The sequence below is a fragment of the Aquarana catesbeiana genome, linkage group LG08 (genome assembly GCF_042186555.1).
Source record: "Aquarana catesbeiana isolate 2022-GZ linkage group LG08, ASM4218655v1, whole genome shotgun sequence".
NCBI lineage: Eukaryota > Metazoa > Chordata > Amphibia > Anura > Ranidae > Aquarana > Aquarana catesbeiana.
In genome coordinates this window covers 250,800,915-250,822,288 of record NC_133331.1, presented here as the reverse complement: position 1 = coordinate 250,822,288, position 21,374 = coordinate 250,800,915, and the positions used below count along the sequence as shown (strand labels likewise).

General features: G+C 42.0%; 1 protein-coding gene across 1 annotated transcript in view; it reads left to right on the top strand.

The window, feature by feature from the left end:
* LOC141105346 (glutathione S-transferase P 1-like) overlaps positions 1-21,374 on the top strand; it is a 93,296-nt gene that overhangs the window by 51,840 nt on the left and 20,082 nt on the right. Inside the window, exons 3-4 of the mRNA XM_073595213.1 lie at positions 2,105-2,217; positions 3,266-3,353. Coding sequence (XP_073451314.1) covers positions 2,105-2,217; positions 3,266-3,353 — 201 coding nt within the window. The remainder of the gene's footprint in view (positions 1-2,104; positions 2,218-3,265; positions 3,354-21,374) is intronic.

Here is a 21,374-nt window from a genome sequence, read left to right as displayed (position 1 = left end):
TAAATTCCAGAAAATGTACCCTAGTTTGTAGGCGCTATAACTTTTGCGCAAACCAATAAATATACACTTATTGACATTTTTTCTACCAAAGACATGTGGCCGAATACATTTTGGCCTAAATGTATGACTAAAATTGAGTTTATTGGATTTTTTTTTAGAACAAAAAGTAGAAAATATCATTTTTTTTCAAAATTTTCGGTCTTTTTCCGTGTATAGCGCAAAAAATAAAAACGGCAGAGGTGATCAAATACCATCAAAAGAAAGCTCTATTTGTGGGAAGAAAAGGACGCAAATTTCGTTTGGGTACAGCATTGCATGACCGCGCAATTAGCAGTTAAAGCGACGCAGTGCCGAATTGTAAAAAGTGCTCTGGTCAGGAAGGGGGTAAAACCTTCCGGGGCTGAAGTGGTTAAAGACCGCCCACCGCATATATACGAAATTTTGTGCAAAAGGTACTGTGCGCGTGCCCATTGGACAGAGGGGGAGCCAATCAGAGGAGGACCCTATGTCCACTGGCCACCCGCGATCGTTCCCCAGAAAAGGAGAATGATGATCTGCCTATGTAAACAAGGCAGATCGCCATGCTGACAGGGGAAGACACAGAGATCTTCCATTCCTGCTAAGCAGGATTACAGGTCTGTGTGTTCACCCAGTCAGTCCATCCCCCACACAGTTAGCAAGCACCTCCTAGGGACACACTTAACCCTTTTATCGCCCCTGGTGTTAACCCCTTCCTGCCACTGTCATTAGCACAGTAACAGTGCATATTTTTAGCACTGATCACTGTATTAATGTCACTGGTTCCCAAAAAAATGTCAGAAGTGTCAGTTAAGTGTTTCATTTGCCTGCTGCAATGTCACAGTCCCGCTAAAAATCACTGAAATAAATAAAAATGCCATAAAAATATCCCATAGTTTGTAGACGCTATAACTTTTGTGCAAACCAATCAATATACGCTTATTGGGATTTTTTTTACCAAAAATATGTAGCAGAATAATTATTGGCCTAAACTGATAAAGAAATTAGATTTTTTTCCATTTTTTTTACTGGGTGTGTTTTATAGAAGTGAATAAATACCACCAAAAGAAATCTCTATTTGTGGGAAAAAAAAGGCATCAATTTTATTTGGGTACAGCGTCACACAACCATGCAATTGTCAGTTAAAATAACCCAGTGCCATATCACAAAAAATGGCCTGGTCTATAAGGGGGTAAAACCTTCCTGGGCTGAAGTGGTTAAACATGCTTGGAATAAACCTATATCTATACTCAGACTAAAACAGTAATCAAGACAAAAAACTATTATTGTAAAAGGAAATAAAAACATTCCACCCCAGCTTAAAATTAATGAAACAAAAGCTTACATGATAGACCACTTAAGCTGGCCATAGATGTATCATTTTTTTTTTTGTTTTTTTTTTTAAAAAGCAACGGATTACCCCATCCACTTATTCAAAGGTGTATGGAGGAATGGAGTTGATCATTAGTGCATCTCCTCTCGAACAACAAGGGCCATAGATGGATTGAAATTTGTCCGGTCCCTTCTGAACCAGAAACATTATGATCCATCTATATCCAGCCTTAGGCTGGCCATACATTATACAATTTTCTTATTCCATTTTCTGTCGATTTACCTTCAACTATGTAGTGCAAGGGCCTGCCTGATTGCATACAAATTGAAAGTGTTTAGGTTTGACCTCATATTATATGGTTTTGGTAAATCAAGGAAAATTGTACAATGTATGGTGAGCAGTATGCTGTCATTCTATTTTCCTTTTTTACTTTGTGTTCAGTATTAGAGATTCTTTAATTTCCTGTCTTGGCGAAAAAATGTTGACTAATGCAAATTCCCCACATGGGGTCATAGGCAGTGCAAAAATCTGACAGGGTTTCTAACTTTCCCCTACTCTTTCCAAAAGTTTGAAAAAAAAAGTTTTTGCTATCGCTATAGCAATATTTTATAATATGCCATTCTTGAAAAGGGAATTGCTTTTTAATTCATTATTATTAATCATTATTTTTATTTATTATAACACATTTAAAAGCTCTTTTGGTTTGTTACCTGATATTTTTTTCTAATATGAGACATATATATATATTTACAGGGAGAGGAGAGCCCCCACGGCTCCTACTTGCTGACCAGGGAATTTCCTGGACAGAGGATGAGGTGCAAATGCAGGATTGGGTCTCAGGCAAAATAGATCTGAAGAAAAATGCGGTGAGACACAATGCTGTTCAGTTTGTTAGGAGCGATTTAAACTAAAAACTGGGTCATTTTCTAAAACTGCACTAAATATTTTACAAAAATTATGAATAAAGGGTGCATCCATGTTATTCATTACCGGTGCATGTCCTGCCAGCATGCCTGTTGGCATCCTGTGTATAAAGCAGAAGACATTTGTCTCTCCAATGAGATAGGAAAAGGGTGTCAGCATCCTTCTTCCTTGAAAGTTTATAAGATTTTGGGACTGCCAGGTGCAGGGGGAAGAATGTTTGTGTATGCAAATGAGGATTTTAACTTACTCACTGAAGGCAAGGTCAATTGCAGAGAGTCTCTATAGGGTGCTTAATGGTCAACCATTAATAAGGGAAATGTCTTTAATGCCAACCCAGCATGAAAATGCAAGGTTCACTTATTACTGAGCCTCCTATCTCTCACGAAAAAAAAAAAAAAAAAATAAAAGTTAAAACACCCAAAGGTTTTAAAAACCAAAATACTTACAGTACCTTGGACACTGCCTTCTAGGTGCTTCCTGTAGGCCCAGGTGACATCACTGTATCCCAGAGCTGCCTTCTCCTGTACAGTCCTATAGCACAATGCTGAAGTACATTCTCAAAGAAACTTGAGTTCTTAACTTTCGCAAGAGGCAGCATTGAGGGACAGTGCCACCACCAGGTCCTATAGGAAGAAGCTGTAGGCTAGGTTCGAGGTAAGAATTTCTCTCTTTTTTCTTGCAGAAAGTTTAGAGTTTGGTGTTGACTTAGATCACTTCTTAAGTCTTTATAAAAGTCCCTGATTTCGAATTGCATGAAGCCGAAAAGTCATTCAATAACTTAAGCTAGCAATAAAGGTTATCACTTAAACTCTACACTTTCTGCATTAATGATGGTTAACTACAGTATATACTCACTAATCATTTTTAATTTTAATCCTTTAGTACTTTTTAACTTTTAGTTAAAACATGAACGAAATACAGATGCCTGTCATGATTTTAAAATTGTTGCATATGTTATGTATTAGATATTTGAACTCTAATTATTTATAGGTCTTTGGGCAACTGCCTCGTTTACAAGATGGAGGCTTTGAGCTTTATCAAAGCAACACCATTCTGCGATATTTGGGGAGAAAATATGGTAAGCCAAAATGTTAACATTGTGATTTGCCCTTTCTCTCAGAAAAAAAATCTCAAGCCTGTAAAGAAGTTCTCTTTCAATTTTTATTATTATTATTTTTTTCCATAAACAGTTTTTATTTAGTTTACAAGAGAGAGAGACCAGTGTTTAGTCTCCAGTATTACCTTACATCTCATATTGATTCACTTTTACTTTTCACTGCCAATGAAGTGACAGTTTGAGTTCAGAAGCCATGGGTTTGAAAGCGCTGAGTTGTTTTGAAGTGAGTCCAGCATGCCCATGTTTTTGTGAATTTTTGGATTCGCTCTTGAGATATGTGAACTAGCTCCTCCATTTCCTAAATCCTAATGAACCATTCTCTAATCGTTGGAGTGTGTGTGGCTCGCTAATGTATCGGAATGCATAATCTTGCTACATTTACCATATGCATGGCCAGCGATTTATGATATTCTTTTTTAGTTAGAAATGTATGGTTTAAGAGTTACTGTGCCCGAGAGTAATCCAGGGCGTACGTAGTGACATGTGAAAAAAAAGAGGGGGGTTGGGGAGCGCTAAATCATTATCAAAGAAGCTCATATACAAAAAATCCCATTGAATGTGAACTAAAAGTAATAAAAAAAAATTAGAAATAAAAACCAGCCTGCCTATGTAAATAAAAATTAGGTAGACAAAAACATAAACCTAAAAACAAAGAATAATTGTGTTCAATAGAACTTGTGCAACTATAACATATAATGTCAAATCAATTTCAGATGTGTAATATAATGAAAAAGTCCATCAAAGGTAAAAACATTTATATTATGGAATCCTGATGTGAATCTTGATATCTAGACGTGAGCAGAGAAATCCCTTCACCATCACTGAAAAACACCAATGTGCTCATGAAAGAGGATGTCCGCTTACCAGATGGAATTGACCAATTTAATGAAAAAGAGGTCAATTAGGCTTTTGCAAGATAACGCTTGCTACAATGGAGAAGGCTGAACCAAACCAATATCCTCACATCACAGGGTCCCACGTATGGGATATAAAATAGATGGAGAGGAACCAAAAATAGTGTAACATCGTTTATTAAAAATAGAGTAAAAACAAAACATAGCCAAATGGCTACTCACATATAAGGTGCCATCGCCCGGCACTGAGGCTAGGAAGCGTGTCTTATGGATAGAAGGATCCGCTCTATGGGAGAAATTCCTAGATAGTCACGGCAATGGCGTGCGTTCCACCCTCACCAAACAGGCAAACCACAGAAACCGGATATGATGTAAATGCGTGACCAAGTACCGCCTCGACGTACGTTTAGTTAAACACGTCTTCAGGAAGCGTACTTGGTCACTAGGGAGATGGTTTAAATAATGTTTGAAATTTGCATAAAGGGAGGAGTTGAATGCTTCACAGCCTCAGCGCCATTCACAGAACACCGTACAACCGTCTCCAATAACATTTGTAATAACAGAGATTGATTAAACTTATACAAAAAGTTTATACAAATGTGAATAATCTTAAATAATAGTACTAGTAAAAAATGTGTTCCAAGATGAAAATGGAATAAGGATGGCACATTCCGCCAACAACTGGCTAATAGAAAAGTGAGAAATTTAGAAAAATATATTCATATATTTATTAAAAATAGTGACATTAATCACAGTTCAAATTAGTAACAAAAAAGATATATAGAAAAATAATATATATAAAAAATATTATATATAAAGAAATATAAATATAAAAAATAATAAAAAGTAAAATAAAAATGAAAAAATAAAAATAAAAAATAAATAAAAATACCCAACAGCTGCAAAAATTAGAATAATTCAAATTAACCCAAAAAAAACCCAAAAAATTGAATGCCAATTACATTAGTAATTCAAGGAAAAAGTTAATCTATGAGAGTATTCAACACAAATTCAATCGTTGGTCAAAAAACAATTTAGATTCAGTTCAATATTTAAGCCATGTGGTTGCATCATTTGTAAACGATACAGCCACTGGGTCTCATTCTGAGAAACAGCCTTTTTAAGATCAGTGCCTCTCCAATTAGGGGCAATCTTATCTATACCGTAAAAAGTAAGCAAACGGGGGTCTCTATTATGGGCCGTACGAAAATGCCGTGATACGCTATGATTCAAAAAACCTTTAGAAATGTTGGCTACGTGTTCATTAATCCGAACCCTCAATTTACGGGTAGTCCGACCCACATATTGGATTGAACATGGGCACTCTAGCACATATGTGACATAACTAGAATTGCATGTAATCAGAGGTTTTATAGAAAATTCTTGTCGAGTAACCTTGGAATGGAACTTTCTTTTTCCCTACTCTATTTGTGGTACGGCAGGCTTTGCATCTAGTGCAATAATGAAACCCTGATCCCTCCAGAAAAGTAGAGGGTTTTCTGGGGGGATCGGGTACATTGGGGGCTATCATATTCCTGAGTACTGGTGCTCGTCTATAAATAAACTTAGGTTTGGAGGGGAGTATGTTCTGTAAATCTCTATCCTTACATAGTATAGGCCAGTATTTATGAAATATTTTTTCCACTCCCTTGTATTGGCGATGAAAGCCTGATACAAAGGAGATATCTCCCAAAAAGGGGACTTTTTCCTTAGGGACTAAAAGAGAGTCCCTATTAATGGCCAAAACTTGGTTTTTGGTTTTAATAAGATTTTCAAGAGGATAACCTTTCTCCTGAAACCTATTAGTAAGAATCTCAGATTGTGTATGGTAATCAATAATGTCATCGCAATTTCTCCTAATGAGCATGTATTGTCCCTTAGGGACGGCTCCTAACCAATGTGGATGGTGACAGCTGTTGACTGGCACAAATGCATTACGGTCAGTGGCCTTGAAAAATGTTTTGGAAACTAACCTATTCCCTTGCTTAGTTAAAGTGAGGTCTAAATAATTAATAGTATCCCAACTGGATTCAGCAGTAAACCTGAGTCCATAGGTATTATCATTCAGACTCAAAAGGAATTCTTGAAAATCTGGCATAGTGCCCTCCCACAAAAGAATGACGTCGTCAATATACCTTTTATAGTACTTTAACGATTTGATAGGTTGATGATAAATAGTTTCCTGTTCCCATTTGTTGAGTACTATATTTGCTACACTGGGGGCATATCTTGCCCCCATGGCAACTCCTTTAATTTGATTGTAAAATTGATGAAGTGCCCAAAAGTAGTTATTCCCCATAGCCAATTTCAGTCCTTCAACTAAAAATTCTATTTGCAATAATTTAAGTTTTGATTGATCTATAAGTGCTAGTTTCACTGCTACCAAAGCATCTTGTTGTTTAATATTGGTATAGAGAGATTCTATATCAATAGTCACTAATAGAGTATTAGAAGATATTGTAATACCCTGTAGAGATTGAATAAGAGCTCGACTGTCCTTCAGATACGATCGTCCACATGTGACTAGGGGCTGTAGATAAATATCCAAGTATTCTCCTACACGGGAATATAGTGACCCTATCCCGCTCACTATGGGTCGGCCAGGAGGTTTTTCTTTACATTTATGTATCTTGGGCAATATATATAAGACTGGAATACGTGGGGCCCGGGGAATAAGATAATGGGCTTCTTTTTTATTGAGCATGTGTAACTGCAGACCCTTATTTACCCAACAAGAGAGCTGTGTTGTGAATTGCGGTGTGGGATCTGACAATAAAGGTTTATAGGTGGTGGTATCCTGTAATAATCTTTGAATCTCCAAATTATAATTCTCTTTGCTAAGGACTACTACTCCTCCCCCTTTGTCCGCTGGTCGGACTACTATTTGTTTATTATTTTCTAATTTTTTAATACCTTCACGAATGGACTGATTGGCACTGAATTTTGGAACTTTGAGTGTTCTTACCTCCTCTTGAACCATATTTCTAAACACTTCAATATGGTGGTGGGTACTTTTTTTGGGATTAAATACTGAATTATTTTTGAGTCCACTATGCAAATAAGTGGTCTCAATCTCATTAGGAAGGGAAGAGATATTTGTTTGTGAAGAGAAATGTTTTTTGATATTTAGTTTCCTAATAAATTTCTCTATATCAACAAATACATCAAACTTGTCAATATTTTTGCTAGGTGCAAATTTTAACCCCTGCGATAATACTAGTAATTCTTCCTCTGAAAGGTCCACTCCAGAAAGATTGAAAATCCCTGTATTTAATTGTCCCGTTTTCTTTTTCTTTCTCCTTTTCCCTCTACTACCTCTTTTTCTGTAGGTTCTTTGGAATGTTGGGTTATGGTAGGTGGAATTCTGTAGGGTCCTTTCCATTCCTTCCATTCCCCCCCGATTGATGATAATTGTGGTGATTATAATAGGGTCGACCTCGATAATTGCCCCTATAGTTTCCTCTAGGGGGTCTAGGTTGGTAATAGTTAGGTTCTGGATTATGATATTGATACTCATAATCAGATGGTCTATTAGACAGAGGCGCGAACCTATTGTGTGTAGGTACCATATAAGGTGATGAATAGGAGTAACTATTATTGTTCTGTGGGGGATAATTTCTACCCCTCTGAGGGGGGTTATTTTTAGGGTGAGAGCCTAGTTTGTTAGAGGTTCTCACTGGAGTATGGGGGGTCGCCCTCTTATTGAAATCTTTGGCTAGTTGACTAACAGCATTATGTATCTCCAGATCTCGCTCGACTGGAGGTACATTGGGATTAGTTGGGATTGAATCAGTTTGCCATTTGTATACCTGATTCTGTTCAAAGTCTTTAATATCTCTCTGATATTTCTTAAGCTTCTTCTGCTGAATATCAGCATCATATTTAGACAAATGAGTATGCAACTGTTCGGCTTTATCTAAAAACTCTTTAGTTCCTTGGAATGGTTCCATTTTTTCTTTAAGCTCAGAAATTTTGGCTTCAAGGATGCGTCCCTTGGCTTGACGCCTCCTAACCATCATTTGCATGAGCTTCTGCTCGCAAGCATTGAAAAACTGGAACCATTCGTCTAAAAGTGTTGGGTCCTCAACTCCATCATTGGGATTTACATCCCACCGTAATCTCCTGGGGGTGAGATTTTTTCAATATATAAGTTAAAGGAAGCTATGTCCCACCACAACCTGGCCTGTTTCTCCATATCTGATTGTAATTGTTTAAAACCTATTTCAAGGTCTAAATTAGGGCTGGGTGCTTTCTGAAAAATTTCTTCAATATTAATCTGGCGTCCTTTCATAAAGTTAAAGACATCCATGGCTGCGTGAATAAAAAATCCCCAAAAAAACAAAATATTTTTTTTTTTTTCATCATTGGTTTTTTATTAATTTTTGCAAAGAGTATATAACAATACAATGTGCACATTGTATATTAGGTACAGTACAGTCGTTTAGATGTATACAATGAAACAGATTATCTGATTAATGCTATAGCATATAGCAGAGAGCTGTCAAAATGCCGCTTCCGATATCGGAGGTTAATTATGGCATGAGTAGCACTACCCCAGGCGCCCTAATGGGAACACTTTTCACCCGGGGGGGTGGCACTCTGCGTGGACAGTCTCCGGTTTAGATAGATCATAGGTAAAACAGAGTCTATAAGTAAAAGCAGTAGGAGTATTCAAGAGAAGGGAGAAAAAAAAGAAAAAAAAAAGAATTATCAAGAAAAAGCGGTAACGATATGTTGCTTATCATGAAAATAAGAAAGGTTTCTGGATCGTCAGGTGATTGGTCATGAAAGGAATGATGCGGCTCCAGTCCACATCTCCCATGGCCTCCAGTTATATTTCACAGTGTGTGTAAGGCCCGCACTAGGGGCCATCATCAACTCAAAGCTGTAGTGGAGGTTCACCGTATCTAGAGTATGTTCAACGGAGGGGGTAGCATCCGTTTTCCATAGTCTTGCGATACATAATCTTGCAGCTAACAGAATATGGGTCACTATGTATCTGTAAGGTGTTGGTATTGTTTCAATAGTGAGGTTCAGCACAGCTAGATCAGGTGTTGGGTGTAAATCTTGGTGTACAATGTCTGATAGTATTTGGAAGATCTTGTTCCAGTAATTACGCAATCGTGGGCATGTCCAGAAAATGTGAAGCATATCACCTCTGATTGAACACCCGCGCCAGCATTGATCGCTGATAGAAGGATTGATTTTAGCAATTCTGGATGGGGTTAGGTACCACCTAAGGTGTATTTTTTGGGTGTTTTCCCAGAGCGTGGCGCATTTTGTGGATTTATATACTGACTGGATCACTTTTTGCCATTGGTGTTCCGTGTAGGTCTGACCTAAGTCATGTTCCCAGTGGATATGAGGGGGTTTCTTGGTAAACTGCTGTTTATGGTGTAGGATATTATAAAGTAGGGATATCCCCTTGCGTTTGGGGATGGAGGACGTTAGAAAATCCCATGCTTTAGGATGTATAGTGTACAACTGAAGGTGGGAGTTTCTAAGGCAGTGGGTGACTCGGAGGTAGGTGAAGAGTTCTGTTTGGGGTAAGTTATATTCTTGTTTCAAGAGGGTAAAAGATTTGGGTTTGTCTATGAGTAGAATGTGTTGTAAGGTTCGGATACCGTTCTTGGCCCATTGGTTTAAATTTAGGTCTGGGGAGAGGTGATGGAGGGTTTCAATAGGGATAGGAGTGGGAGGATTATCGGGTGTGTCGCCGCTATTTTGTATTAGTTTTTTCCATGCTGAGACTGACGCTACCATGGTGGGAGGTGTTGCCGCCGACAATTTTGGACCCCAGGGTGAGCTCATCAACCAAGATTGTAGGTTTGGGCGAAGCAGGTGGGAGTGTTCTATTGAGCTCCAAAGTTTATTAGGTTTTGTGCGGAACCACTCACCGAGCTGGACCAGTATCGCTGCCGTGTGATAGTCTTCGAAATCTATTGTCCCTGAGCCCCCCGCCAATCTGTGATTTCTAAGTGTCGAATGTGCGCATCTAGGTTTGGTTTCATTCCATATGGTTTTGTTAAGTATGGCTTGCAATGATTTAAAGTAGTATTTAGGTAGGGGTACGGGTAAAGTTCTGAACAGGTATAGGATTTGGGGTAGGTGTAGCATTTTGAATGCTGCCAGTCTACCTGACCAGGAAAGGTTGTGTTTGGTTATGGCCTGTGCTTCTATTTTTAAAGTGGCGAGGAGAGGTTTGAAATTGGCTGCAAATAGGAGTTTAACTGATTTCGTAAGGTGGATTCCTAAGTATGGGATGCTGTGGTCGGCCCAAGCAAAGGGGAATTGTGCTTGTAGCAGGTTTCGAGAAGTAGCGTCTAGTTTAAGGTCTAGAATATGGGACTTAGTTACGTTGAGCTTGTAATATGATACGCGACCAAACCAGTCTAACAATTTTTGTGCTTCAGGAAGGGAGGAATTTGGATTGGTGAGTACTAGTATGACATCATCAGCAAAGAGGCTGATTTTGTGTGATGTTTTCCCTATTGTGACTTCTGTGAGTAGGGGGTTTGAGCGAACGTGTTCCGCTAGTGGTTCTATGAGCATGTTTAAAATCAGCGGGGACAATGGACATCCCTGGCGAGTGCCATTTGTGATGTGAAATGTTTGTGACAGCATATCTGCGGAGTATACCTTCGCAGTTGGGACAGTATATAGAGCCAAGATTGCGTTGTATATGAGGTCTTTAAAACCAAGTTTAGTTAGTACTGCTCTGAGGTAAGACCAGTGTATCCTATCGAACGCCTTCTCTGCGTCCAAAGAGAGGAGCAGAGAAGGCGTTCCGCTGGACTCAATATGGTGTATAATGTTCACCATCCTTCTTGTGGCATCAGGGGCTTGCCTGCCCTTAATGAATCCTGATTGGTCTGTGTGTATGAGATCAGGCATAACAGCCATAAGGCGTCTGGCAATCGTTTTGGCATATATTTTTACGTCAAGATTCAATAGGGAGATAGGGCGGAAGTTTTGAGGGGAGGTAGGAGCTTTGCCTGGTTTCGGGATAGTAATGATAAGAGCGTTTAGCGATTCATCAGGGAATGTGGAGGAGGAGGCAGCAATATTGAAGAATTCTGTCAGTTGGGGAAGTAAGTGTCTAGAGAATCTTTTATAGTATTCCCCCGTGAGACCGTCAGGTCCTGGGGCTTTGCCCGTTGGCAAGGAGGATATTGTATCAAGAATTTCCCTGTCTGAAAATGGTTCGTTGAGGGAGGTCAGTTGAGAGTCAGTCAGCTTTGGTAGGTTAATTTGTTGAAGAAAGTTGTTGATATCTTCAGGGGATGGTTGGTAAGTAGTGTGGTCATGTTTGATGTTGTAGAGCTTACTATAGTAGTCGCTGAAGGCGTTCGCTATGTCCTGGGGGTTAGTCAGAGTGTCAGTTGAGTGCGGGTAGGATAAAGTCGGAATTTTGGATTTGATCCTTTGTCCTTTGAGGCGTTGCGCTAGTCTTTTACCTGCTTTATTGGAAGTGGAGTATGTGGTAGCTTTAAGCTTACGCTGGATCAGTTCATAGGAGTGGAGAAGAAGTGAGGTCACGTCTTAGGGTCAATAATTGGGCTTGGGTGTTCGGGTCTGGGTTAGTCTTATGCTGGGATTCAAGAGTCGCTATTTGGGAGGTAAGGGTGTCTATTTGCTGCGTCCTCCTTTTTTTACATACAGAGCTCAGTTTCATGACAATACCTCTAATAACCGCTTTGTGCGCGTTCCACACCGTCACGGGATCCCCCACTGATCCTTTGTTTAGGTCAAAATAATCACTTATATGTTTTTCTATGTCTAAGGAGTAGGTGGGGTGTTGTAAGATATAATTATTCGCTCGCCAGAGGAACGTATTCCGCTGGGGTGGCATGTCGGTGATGGAAATAGAGATTAGGGCGTGGTCTGACCACGTCACGGTGTGGATTACAGATGCGCTGATGTTTTGTAGTAGCCATTTGTCTGTGAGGAACAAATCAATTCTAGAATAGGAATTGTGGCGGTGTGAAAAATAGGTAAAGTCTTTTTCGGACCCATGATGGCATCTCCACACGTCAAAAATGTCATGTGACGTGAGGAGCCGCCCCAGGGGTGACTCTCTTCTTTTCGCGGGAGAAGTAGTGTCCATATGGATATCGGGAACTAAATTGAAGTCTCCGCAGATTATCAAATGACCCTTGCAAACTGCTCGAGCCTTAGTGAGGGCTTTCTTCAGGAAACTGATCTGGCGGGTGTTGGGGGCGTAGAGATTCATTAATGTATAACTGACTTTGTTGAGGGTGAAGGATAAAATGAGATATCTACCGTTGGGGTCAGGGGTTTGTTGTAGCAGTTGGAAGTCCAGCCCCTGTTTGATCGCTATGAGAACTCCTCTTTTCTTGGAGCTATAAGTGGCGTGGTATATTTGGGGGTACTGCCGATTATGGCATAGGGTTGTTGCCGCGGGGAGCAGGTGGGTTTCCTGGACACAGAGGATGTCACAGTTCAATTTTGCCGCAGTGTGCCATAGAGAATGATGTTTTGCCGGGTGGTTGAGGCCCTTGGCATTGAGGGACACAATGTTGCAGGGCATGATCAGAGGATAGTGGGTGGAGTGTGTTGAGTGTAGAAGAGTCACTTACAGTTAGTTGCTTGTAGCTTGCGGGATGTTGGCGATGTTGTCGGTGGTTAAGTTGCTGGATGGATGGTCACTTGCGTGGTGTTGAAGATCTAGATCGGAAGCCGCAGGAGGGAACTGGAGGGAGGCAACAAATTAAAAGGCTGGAAGAGCCAACAGTTAGAACAAGAATTAATAATAGATTTAACTTTCTACTGCAAACTCGCTGTATAGGAAGCGTGGCGGCGTAGAGAACAGAGAGCTTATGAGAAGCTATGCCGCAGGTGGGGGAAAACAGTTAGTGTTCAAAAGGAGAGAAATAGGACAATTAGGAGCATTGCTCAAGACAGCGAGGGAGAAATGAGCTGTAGAGATTATAGCCCAACTTATTCAGGTATTCGTGTGGGTATGGTGGATCTTGGGGTTCTGGTTGTTGCGCCTGTGGGAAGAATTCCGTTGTGGCAGAGGGGGGATCCCATCTGTCGGGGGTTCCAAGATGATGCCCCATTCATGCAGAAGGCGCAGCCCCTTCATTAGGTCGTTGACGACGTGAGTAGTGCCATTTTTCATGATGAGGATGGTCGCCGGATATCGCCATTTATATGGGATTTTGTGGTTGGAGAGGCCTTTTGTGATGGGATTGAGCTTCCTCCTCATTTGCAGGGTGAACTTGGAAAGATCTGGAAAGATCTGTATTGCCTCGTAGGGTCTGGGCAGGGGAGCTTTGGCTCTGGCTTCTGACATCATTTTTTCTTTTATGTGGAAAAAATGGATTCGCATGAGTACATCTCTTGGTACTGATGCTGCTAGATGAGACGGTTTGGCAATCCTGTGAATTCTATCGATGACGATATCTCTGGGAGCCGCGTCGGGTAAAATAGTGTGTATGAGGTCTTTGGCGTACCTGGGGAGATCATTCGGGGGTATGGACTCAGGAACCCCTCGCAATTTGACGTTGTTACGTCGAGAGCGGTCTTCCAAATCGGCCAGCTTGGCTCGGACCCAGTGTTGCTCATCCTTAATGTCATCCACCGCGTCTATAATGTCATTCACTGTGGCTGAGCATTCTGTCATTCCCCTTTCCATATTAGAAATTCTATTGTCCATAGAGTGCATCTCTGTGGAGATTTTACTGAATAGTGATGATAAATCTGTCATCAGAGAGGTTTGCAGGGACATCAGCATCTCTTTCAGGGTTGTGTCTATTACTGGCTGGCCTGAGGTGGGGAAGGATGCCATGGAGTTGTGCAGAGCCTGGTTAGACTGAAAGGGGTTGAAGGCTTGGGCCTGTACTGCAGTGCTGATATGAGGAGAGTGTGGTTGCGGTGTATCCATCCGCATCCGAGCCTTAGCAGGGCTGGAAGTAAGGGGATCAGATCCAGGGTCATGGGTAGGGGATGTAGGCAGAGGAGCTGTGCCCATTTCACTGTGGATGGCGTCAGGGAGATCTGTGTAAGCCTCACTGGTGTCTGTCAGGCCGCCGGCGCCATCTTGGATAGCACTGACCTTGTCCTGGGGAAACAGGAACGTAGTAAGTTTTCTGATTCCTCTTTCTCCCATCCGTTTGCGGGACATTGTCGGTCGGCACTGCGGGAAGCTGTGTAGCGATTTTGGGGCGAATCGCTCCGGTCTGTCAGGCGGTATTCGTTCCGGTGTTCTCCCTCGCTGTGGAGCTATGAGATTAGGCAGCCATCTTCAGCGCCGGCTAGCCACGCCCCCAAAAAAAACAAAATATTTTTGGAACCAAAACAGTGAATAAATAAATAATTCCGCGCCACAAAAATAAATAATTAATGGAGCAGCTACACCCTGAACAAAAATGAACAAATGTCATAAATGCATACGTGTGAAAAAAAGAGGGGGGTTGGGGAGCGCTAAATCATAAAAGTAATAAAAAAAATTATAAAAAAAACCAGCCTGCCTATGTAAATAAAAATTAGGTAGACAAAAACATAAACCTATCTATCTATATAACTGCATATATATATCTATCTATCTGTATCTATCTATCTGTATCTATCTGTATATCTCTATCTAACTGCATGTCTGCCTGTCTCCATCTATTTTATATCCCATACGTGAGACCCTGTGATGTGAGGATATTGGTTTGGTTCAGCCTTCTCCATTGTAGCAAGCGTTATCTTGCAAAAGCCTAATTGACCTCTTTTTCATTTAATTGGTCAATTCCATCTGGTAAGCGGACATCCTCTTTCATGAGCACATTGGTGTTTTTCAGTGATGGTGAAGGGATTTCTCTGCTCACGTCTAGATATCAAGATTCACATCAGGATTCCATAATATAAATGTTTTTACCTTTGATGGACTTTTTCATTATATTACACATCTGAAATTGATTTGACATTATATGTTATAGTTGCACAAGTTCTATTGAACACAATTATTCTTTGTTTTTAGGTTTATGTTTTTGTCTACCTAATTTTTATTTACATAGGCAGGCTGGTTTTTATTTATAACTTTTTTTATTACTTTTAGTTCACATTCAATGGGATTTTTTTGTATATGAGCTTCTTTGATAATGATTTAGCGCTCCCCAACCCCCCTCTTTTTTTCACACGTATGCATTTATGACATTTGTTCATTTTTGTTCAGGGTGTAGCTGCTCCATTAATTATTTATTTTTGTGGCGCGGAATTATTTATTTATTCACTTTATATATATATATATATATATATATATATATATATATGCAGTTATACAGATAGATAGACAGGCAGACATGCAGTTAGATAGAGATATACAGATAGATACAGATAGATAGATACAGATAGATAGATATATATATGCAGTTATATAGATAGATAGTTATACAGATAGAAGAGAGAGAGAGAGAGAGAGAGAGAGATGAGATGATAGAATGCACAGCGTGACTCTAGGACGCAGTGCTGGGAGCCCTCGTGATATACACATACAGGAGATGTGTAATGAAGGCTCCAGCAGATTGTCGGGTGAAGGGCTGGAGCAGAGGTTGATTCCTGGCAGGGCAGAGGTGAAGCACGGCTCCCTCCACCCTCCGATCACAGACTGAGAAGAATATAATACAGACAGGCTGTCAGTAACACAGTATCTTGGCTTCTCCATTCACACAGAGCCGAAACAGGAAGTGACACGCCGCCGGGAGACAGCACTGCCCGGACATGAAGACATGAAGGAGAATGCCCCAATCAGCGTGTAGAGGCGCACTGCACAGCGCCACAGGGCATCAAAAAACCCCGCAAATGAAGCGTCTTGCCTGCAATCACGGGACTGCATTGGCATGACGCTTCCATAGTGCACTGTGTCCGGCGTCCGCCCGGAACACAGTGCACTTAAAGGAAGGTTTTTTAAAGGGACTTTTTTTGGGGGGGGGGGCGGCGCCCATGCGCCCCCTATGGACAGGCCGCCACTGCCTCTAATCGTCCTAATGTGCATGGACACAGGATAACACTGGGCTGCTTCTACAGGCAGAACACAAAACTCCTGTAGAAGCAAAGTTTTTTTTTATGCCAGTGTGCATGGAGCCTAAAAGATACATTATAGAAGAATAGTATAGTACATAAGGGATCAGGGGGAATTCAGATGTTGACCCGGGGAGCAGCCGAGAGACCTGTGACCACCACACCATAGCAACCCCCACATGTGTATGTCGAATAGGTGCTATAACAGGTGGTGAACCTGTAAAATGAAAAATATATAAAAAATGTGAGGATATATAGATAGATAGATAGATAGATAGATAGATAGAAAAAAAAAAAATATATATATATATATATATATATATAAATAACCTGTGTGAGTGAATGGGTGGAAACAAAATATGTGATTGAATGGAAGTGTAGTAATGAATTGTATAATGAAATAGGACAGGTTGGGTGACGGTTTATGAATAGGTATGATACCACTATATTCCCAAGAAAGGCAGTGGTGTAGGAATGAAGTGTGTGTCGACTGAAAAACAAGATGTGACAAAAAATGAATATACATATATTTTATATATATATATATATATAATATATATATTTGAAGCCCTATGGCCGATACGGATACGAACAACATAGACTTATAATGAGACTTACAACATGACATGGACCTGAAGTGTGCCTTGGTCTGATGGACGGCATACCAAAATAAGGGGGCATACCCAAGATTAGAAATTAATATTGTGAAAGAGAATTGATTGAGAAATTCCCTAAAAATGGGGATGGGAGGGTGGGTATCGCGCACAGGAAACCGACAAAGACCACAGGCGAGCGGGCTGGTTAAATACCCCCCGGGCTCCTCCCATAAATTCAGGCCAGCATACTGGCCTTCTTACTTATGGTTGAAGCCCTATGGCCAATACAGATACGAACAAGATAGACTTATAATGAGACTTACAACATGAAATGGATCTGAAGTGTGCCTTGGTCTGATGGCCGGCATTCCAAAATAAGGGGGCAAAAACATTCAGGTAGGGTTAAGTTTTATTGGTTTTAGTTGGTCATTGAACGAGTAGGGTAAATGCTTGTGACATTTCCACCTAGGGATTGGGTATGTACCGGGCGAAGCAGTCAGACTTCCACCTGCCTAATTGCCTAATCTCTTGATAACATGATCTGGGACCCCAATGCGAGATGCTGTCGAGGCTGCTCCGATACGGAAAGAGTGACCGAAGTATTGAGTGGGGTTAAGGTGTAGGTTGCGGAGAAGAATCCTCACGTGTTCCACGAACTGGCTGGTATTTAAAGGCTTGACCAGAAAGGGTAGAAGGGGACTAGAATCTGACCGTTCAGGCAGGAGTGACAGTAAGCGGTTAAGTATGGTAACTGGACACCAGCTATTGTTAGTTTTGTAGAGGTGGATATCTACTCCGGAGCCTGATTGCTGGGTTTTGGATACCGCAAAATGGAGGACGAAATGGTCTTGGTAGCGAACCAAGTGACGTCTGCACCGGATTTGGCCTGCAGAGTTATTGCATGTGAACTCACCAGGCCGCAGGAACCCGTAGTAGGCCAAATAGATAGCTGCTTGTAGTACCAGGCTAGGGAGAAGACCAAACGGAGAACTGGCAAGCATAGTGGACATGTCTCTAAAGATGTCGCTTGTTATAGGCAGGCGTTTGGCCTTGACTATTGGCTGTAGTTTCTTCATGCCACGTAGGCTGGCTTGGATCGCATGGCTTGCGAACAAGGATGGTCTTGTGGGATCTTGTAGAGCCAGAAAATGTTGGATGCCAGCTAAGTATAGGCGGACTGTATTGTGGGACAGGGCCAAATAACTATGGCAGTATGAAATAAAGGCCAGTATGTGTTTGGCGTCTGTCGTAGTTCCCACTGAGCAGTTTGCTAGGAATTTGTGAAAAGTGCTCCAAGCTATATGGTAAGCTTTGAACGTGTTACGGGACAGAGACTGGTTAATGAGCTGGGTCACTCCACGGAGATGCTGTTCTAATCCAGAGTCAGCTGAGACCAGGCCGGGATACGGGCTGATACAAGGTCGGCTCCGGGAACCTGCCGAAAGAAGGAGGTGAAATTAAAATGAGAGAGTGCATCTGCGGCAAGGTTACATTTGCCCGGAATGAATGTACAATGGATGTTGAATTGGTGCTGAAGGGAAAGTTGTATCAGCCTGCGTAGGAAGGACATAACCAAGAGCGACTTAGACCTGCCTTTAGTAATGATATCTGCCATGGCCTGGTTGTCGGTAGTGAAGGCCACCGTTTGCCCTGCCCAGATCTGACCCAAGATCTGGGCGGCTGCCACGATTGGGTAAAGCTCGAAGAGAGGAAGTCAGGGTAAACCCGGGGATTGCAAGAATCTCTGTAGGCCAGGGTCCTGCAAACCAATGATGGCCAAAAATTGTAGCGAAGCCTGTGGAGGCTGCGGCATCTGTTACTACCTGTGGTGATTGGAGTGATATTGAATGTATAAACATGGATATACCATTCCAGGTGGAAATGAACTCCTCCCACATTGATAAGTCTGCTATTGCTGCAGTGTCCAAATTAAGGACCTGATTAAGGACTAGACTAGGAGGCGTGACACAAAGGACCGACCCTGGGAAATTATTCGCATGGCGAAATTGAGCATGCCCAACAGGGACTGGAGCTGCTTTTTAGTACATCCTCTTGTGTGGGTGAACTCTTGGAGAACTGACCTAATTCTGTTTAATTTGTCAAGGGGAAGGCTAGCCTGCATGGAGCAAGCATCTAGGTTAACTCTGAGGAAGGTGATGGAGTGTGCTGGTCCGTCAACCTTGTGTTCAGCGATGGGGACATTGAGATTCCCGAAGACTACTCTCAATTTGTTGAGGTCTCCTGGGGGTATGCTGGGCTGTTTGATTAACAAGAAGTCGTCCAGGTAATGGATAACCTCTTGGCACTGAGCCTTGTGTATAAGAATCCAGGTAAGGGTCTGTGCGAAAGTGTTAAAAAGCCAGGGGCTACTTTTAGAGCCAAAGGTCAGCTTGATAGCGAAGTAGTACGCCTCTTTCCACTTAATGCCGTGCCAATGCCAGAGGGACGGGTGGATAGGCAGGAGTTTAAAGGCGTCTGAGATGTCAGCCTTAGAGAGCCAGGCACCTGTGCCTGCTTTGATAATGGCCTGAATTGCCATGTCTACGGAGGCATACTTCAGGGAAAACTCCTCAGAGAGAATTAGGGAATTCAGGCTGGGAATATGGGAAGAATGAGGCGCAGACAGGTCTTACACCAAGCGAGCTTTATTCGAGAACTTGCCCTTGACAAGCCCAATCGGGCTAACTCTCCAAGTGATAAAAGGGGGCTGTGTGAAGGGACCTATGATGAAGTCCCGCTCCAGTTCGGCCTGTAATAGCAGGTCTATGGCCTGCTCGTCGGTGGCCGCTGAGCGGAGGTTCCTGCATTCATAGGTTGTATGGTGCAGAGAGATGAGGCCGGTGTGGAACCCTGCTGTAAATCCTTGGATAAGGAAGGTGGCAGGGAAGGAGTAGGGTGTGAGGAAAGATAGAGCCCCAGCCACAGGACATTGACTCGGCCTAGTCATGCCTTCTTCTGCTGCTTGACCTCGCATAGATTTCTCGGGTGTGCCCTCTGGCATATGATGCAGATGTGGAGCATGCGACATTGGCTAAAATTACATGAGCCGTAGTTGTAATTGTTGTAAATGGCTGCTCCTCCTACCGTCCGAACAGAGCGTCCAAACTTGTCCACTTGGGACGTCTGCGGGGGCTGACGGGCCTAGCACTGCACCGGGGGTGGAGGGGAACTCGAATGAGCGAGTAACTGCCGCGTTAGCGCACCAGGCAGCGGTGTGGGAGGAAGATTGGCAAATAGCGCACAATGGTGAGCGCATGCCAGCAAAGTGACGGCAGAACAATTCAGTGTCCAAAAGGCTCCAATCCGTGCCTGTCTGAAATTGTGCCAGCCTAGCTGCTCCTTTTGCGGAGAAGGAACGATGGTAATCGTAAAACGAAAAACCTCCGTATTTGTAGCCCAGGTCCACCACGGTGTGGAGATCCAGCTCTTCCCTTCTGCTAGGGGAGGCTGAGCATAAGACATCCCTGACCATACCGAAGGCCAGAGCAAACTCTGGGATGGACAACTTTCGGTTGAATATACAGCAATCAGTGTAGCGCTGGACATAAGAGTGTAACTGGTGATTAGAAATTGGTGCACAATCTCTGATAATGCTAGGGTGTAATGCCGAATAAACAATGTAAATACACCAAAAATAATCATCTAAAGCTTATATCTATACAATACATAGTGATATTCCTTTTAAATATGGGACCATGCCAGAAATAGGTATGTGTGAAAAGAATAATAAAAGTGAAAAATAAAATAAAAAGTTCAAAAAAGTGTCCCAAATAACAATGTGTAAAATCCAAAAGAGATCCGGAGGAAGATATATTGCAGGATTCGGGAATATTCGATCCACCTCCCGTGCAGCCCACCACCAAATGGTAAAGATGAAGGCTTACCAGAAAGCCTGCGACCGCCCTTACTCAGGGGGGTCAGAACAAGCTTAGTTGTGGAAATGTCCAGGGATGATGGAGCCTCCGAGTCCTCTCTCACTACATCGGGCAGGCAGCCCACAGCAACGGGAACCCCGAAGAAGAAGTTCACAAGAATTCCCTCAATGTTTCTTCTCGGAAAAGGTCAGATATAAATGAGCAAAGATATGAACATGACTGGATGTCCAGACCGACAGGTAATGGCTCAGTAGTGCAAACCACATGGGTCTCAGCCCAACCCAGAATCCAGAAGATCAATGAATCCAGCATGGGTTGACTGCATGGACTCCACTGGCTGAATGTGGGAAGGGAGCTCTATATAAATGGTGATGCAAGTCTTGCATCACCATTTATATAGAGCTCCCTTCCCACATTCAGCCAGTGGAGTCCATGCAGTCAACCCATGCTGGATTCATTGATCTTCTTCTGGATTCTGGGTTGGGCTGAGACCCATGTGGTTTGCACTACTGAGCCATTACCTGTCGGTCTGGACATCCAGTCATGTTCATATCTTTGCTCATTTATATCTGACCTTTTCCGAGAAGAAACATTGAGGGAATTCTTGTGAACTTCTTCTTCGGGGTT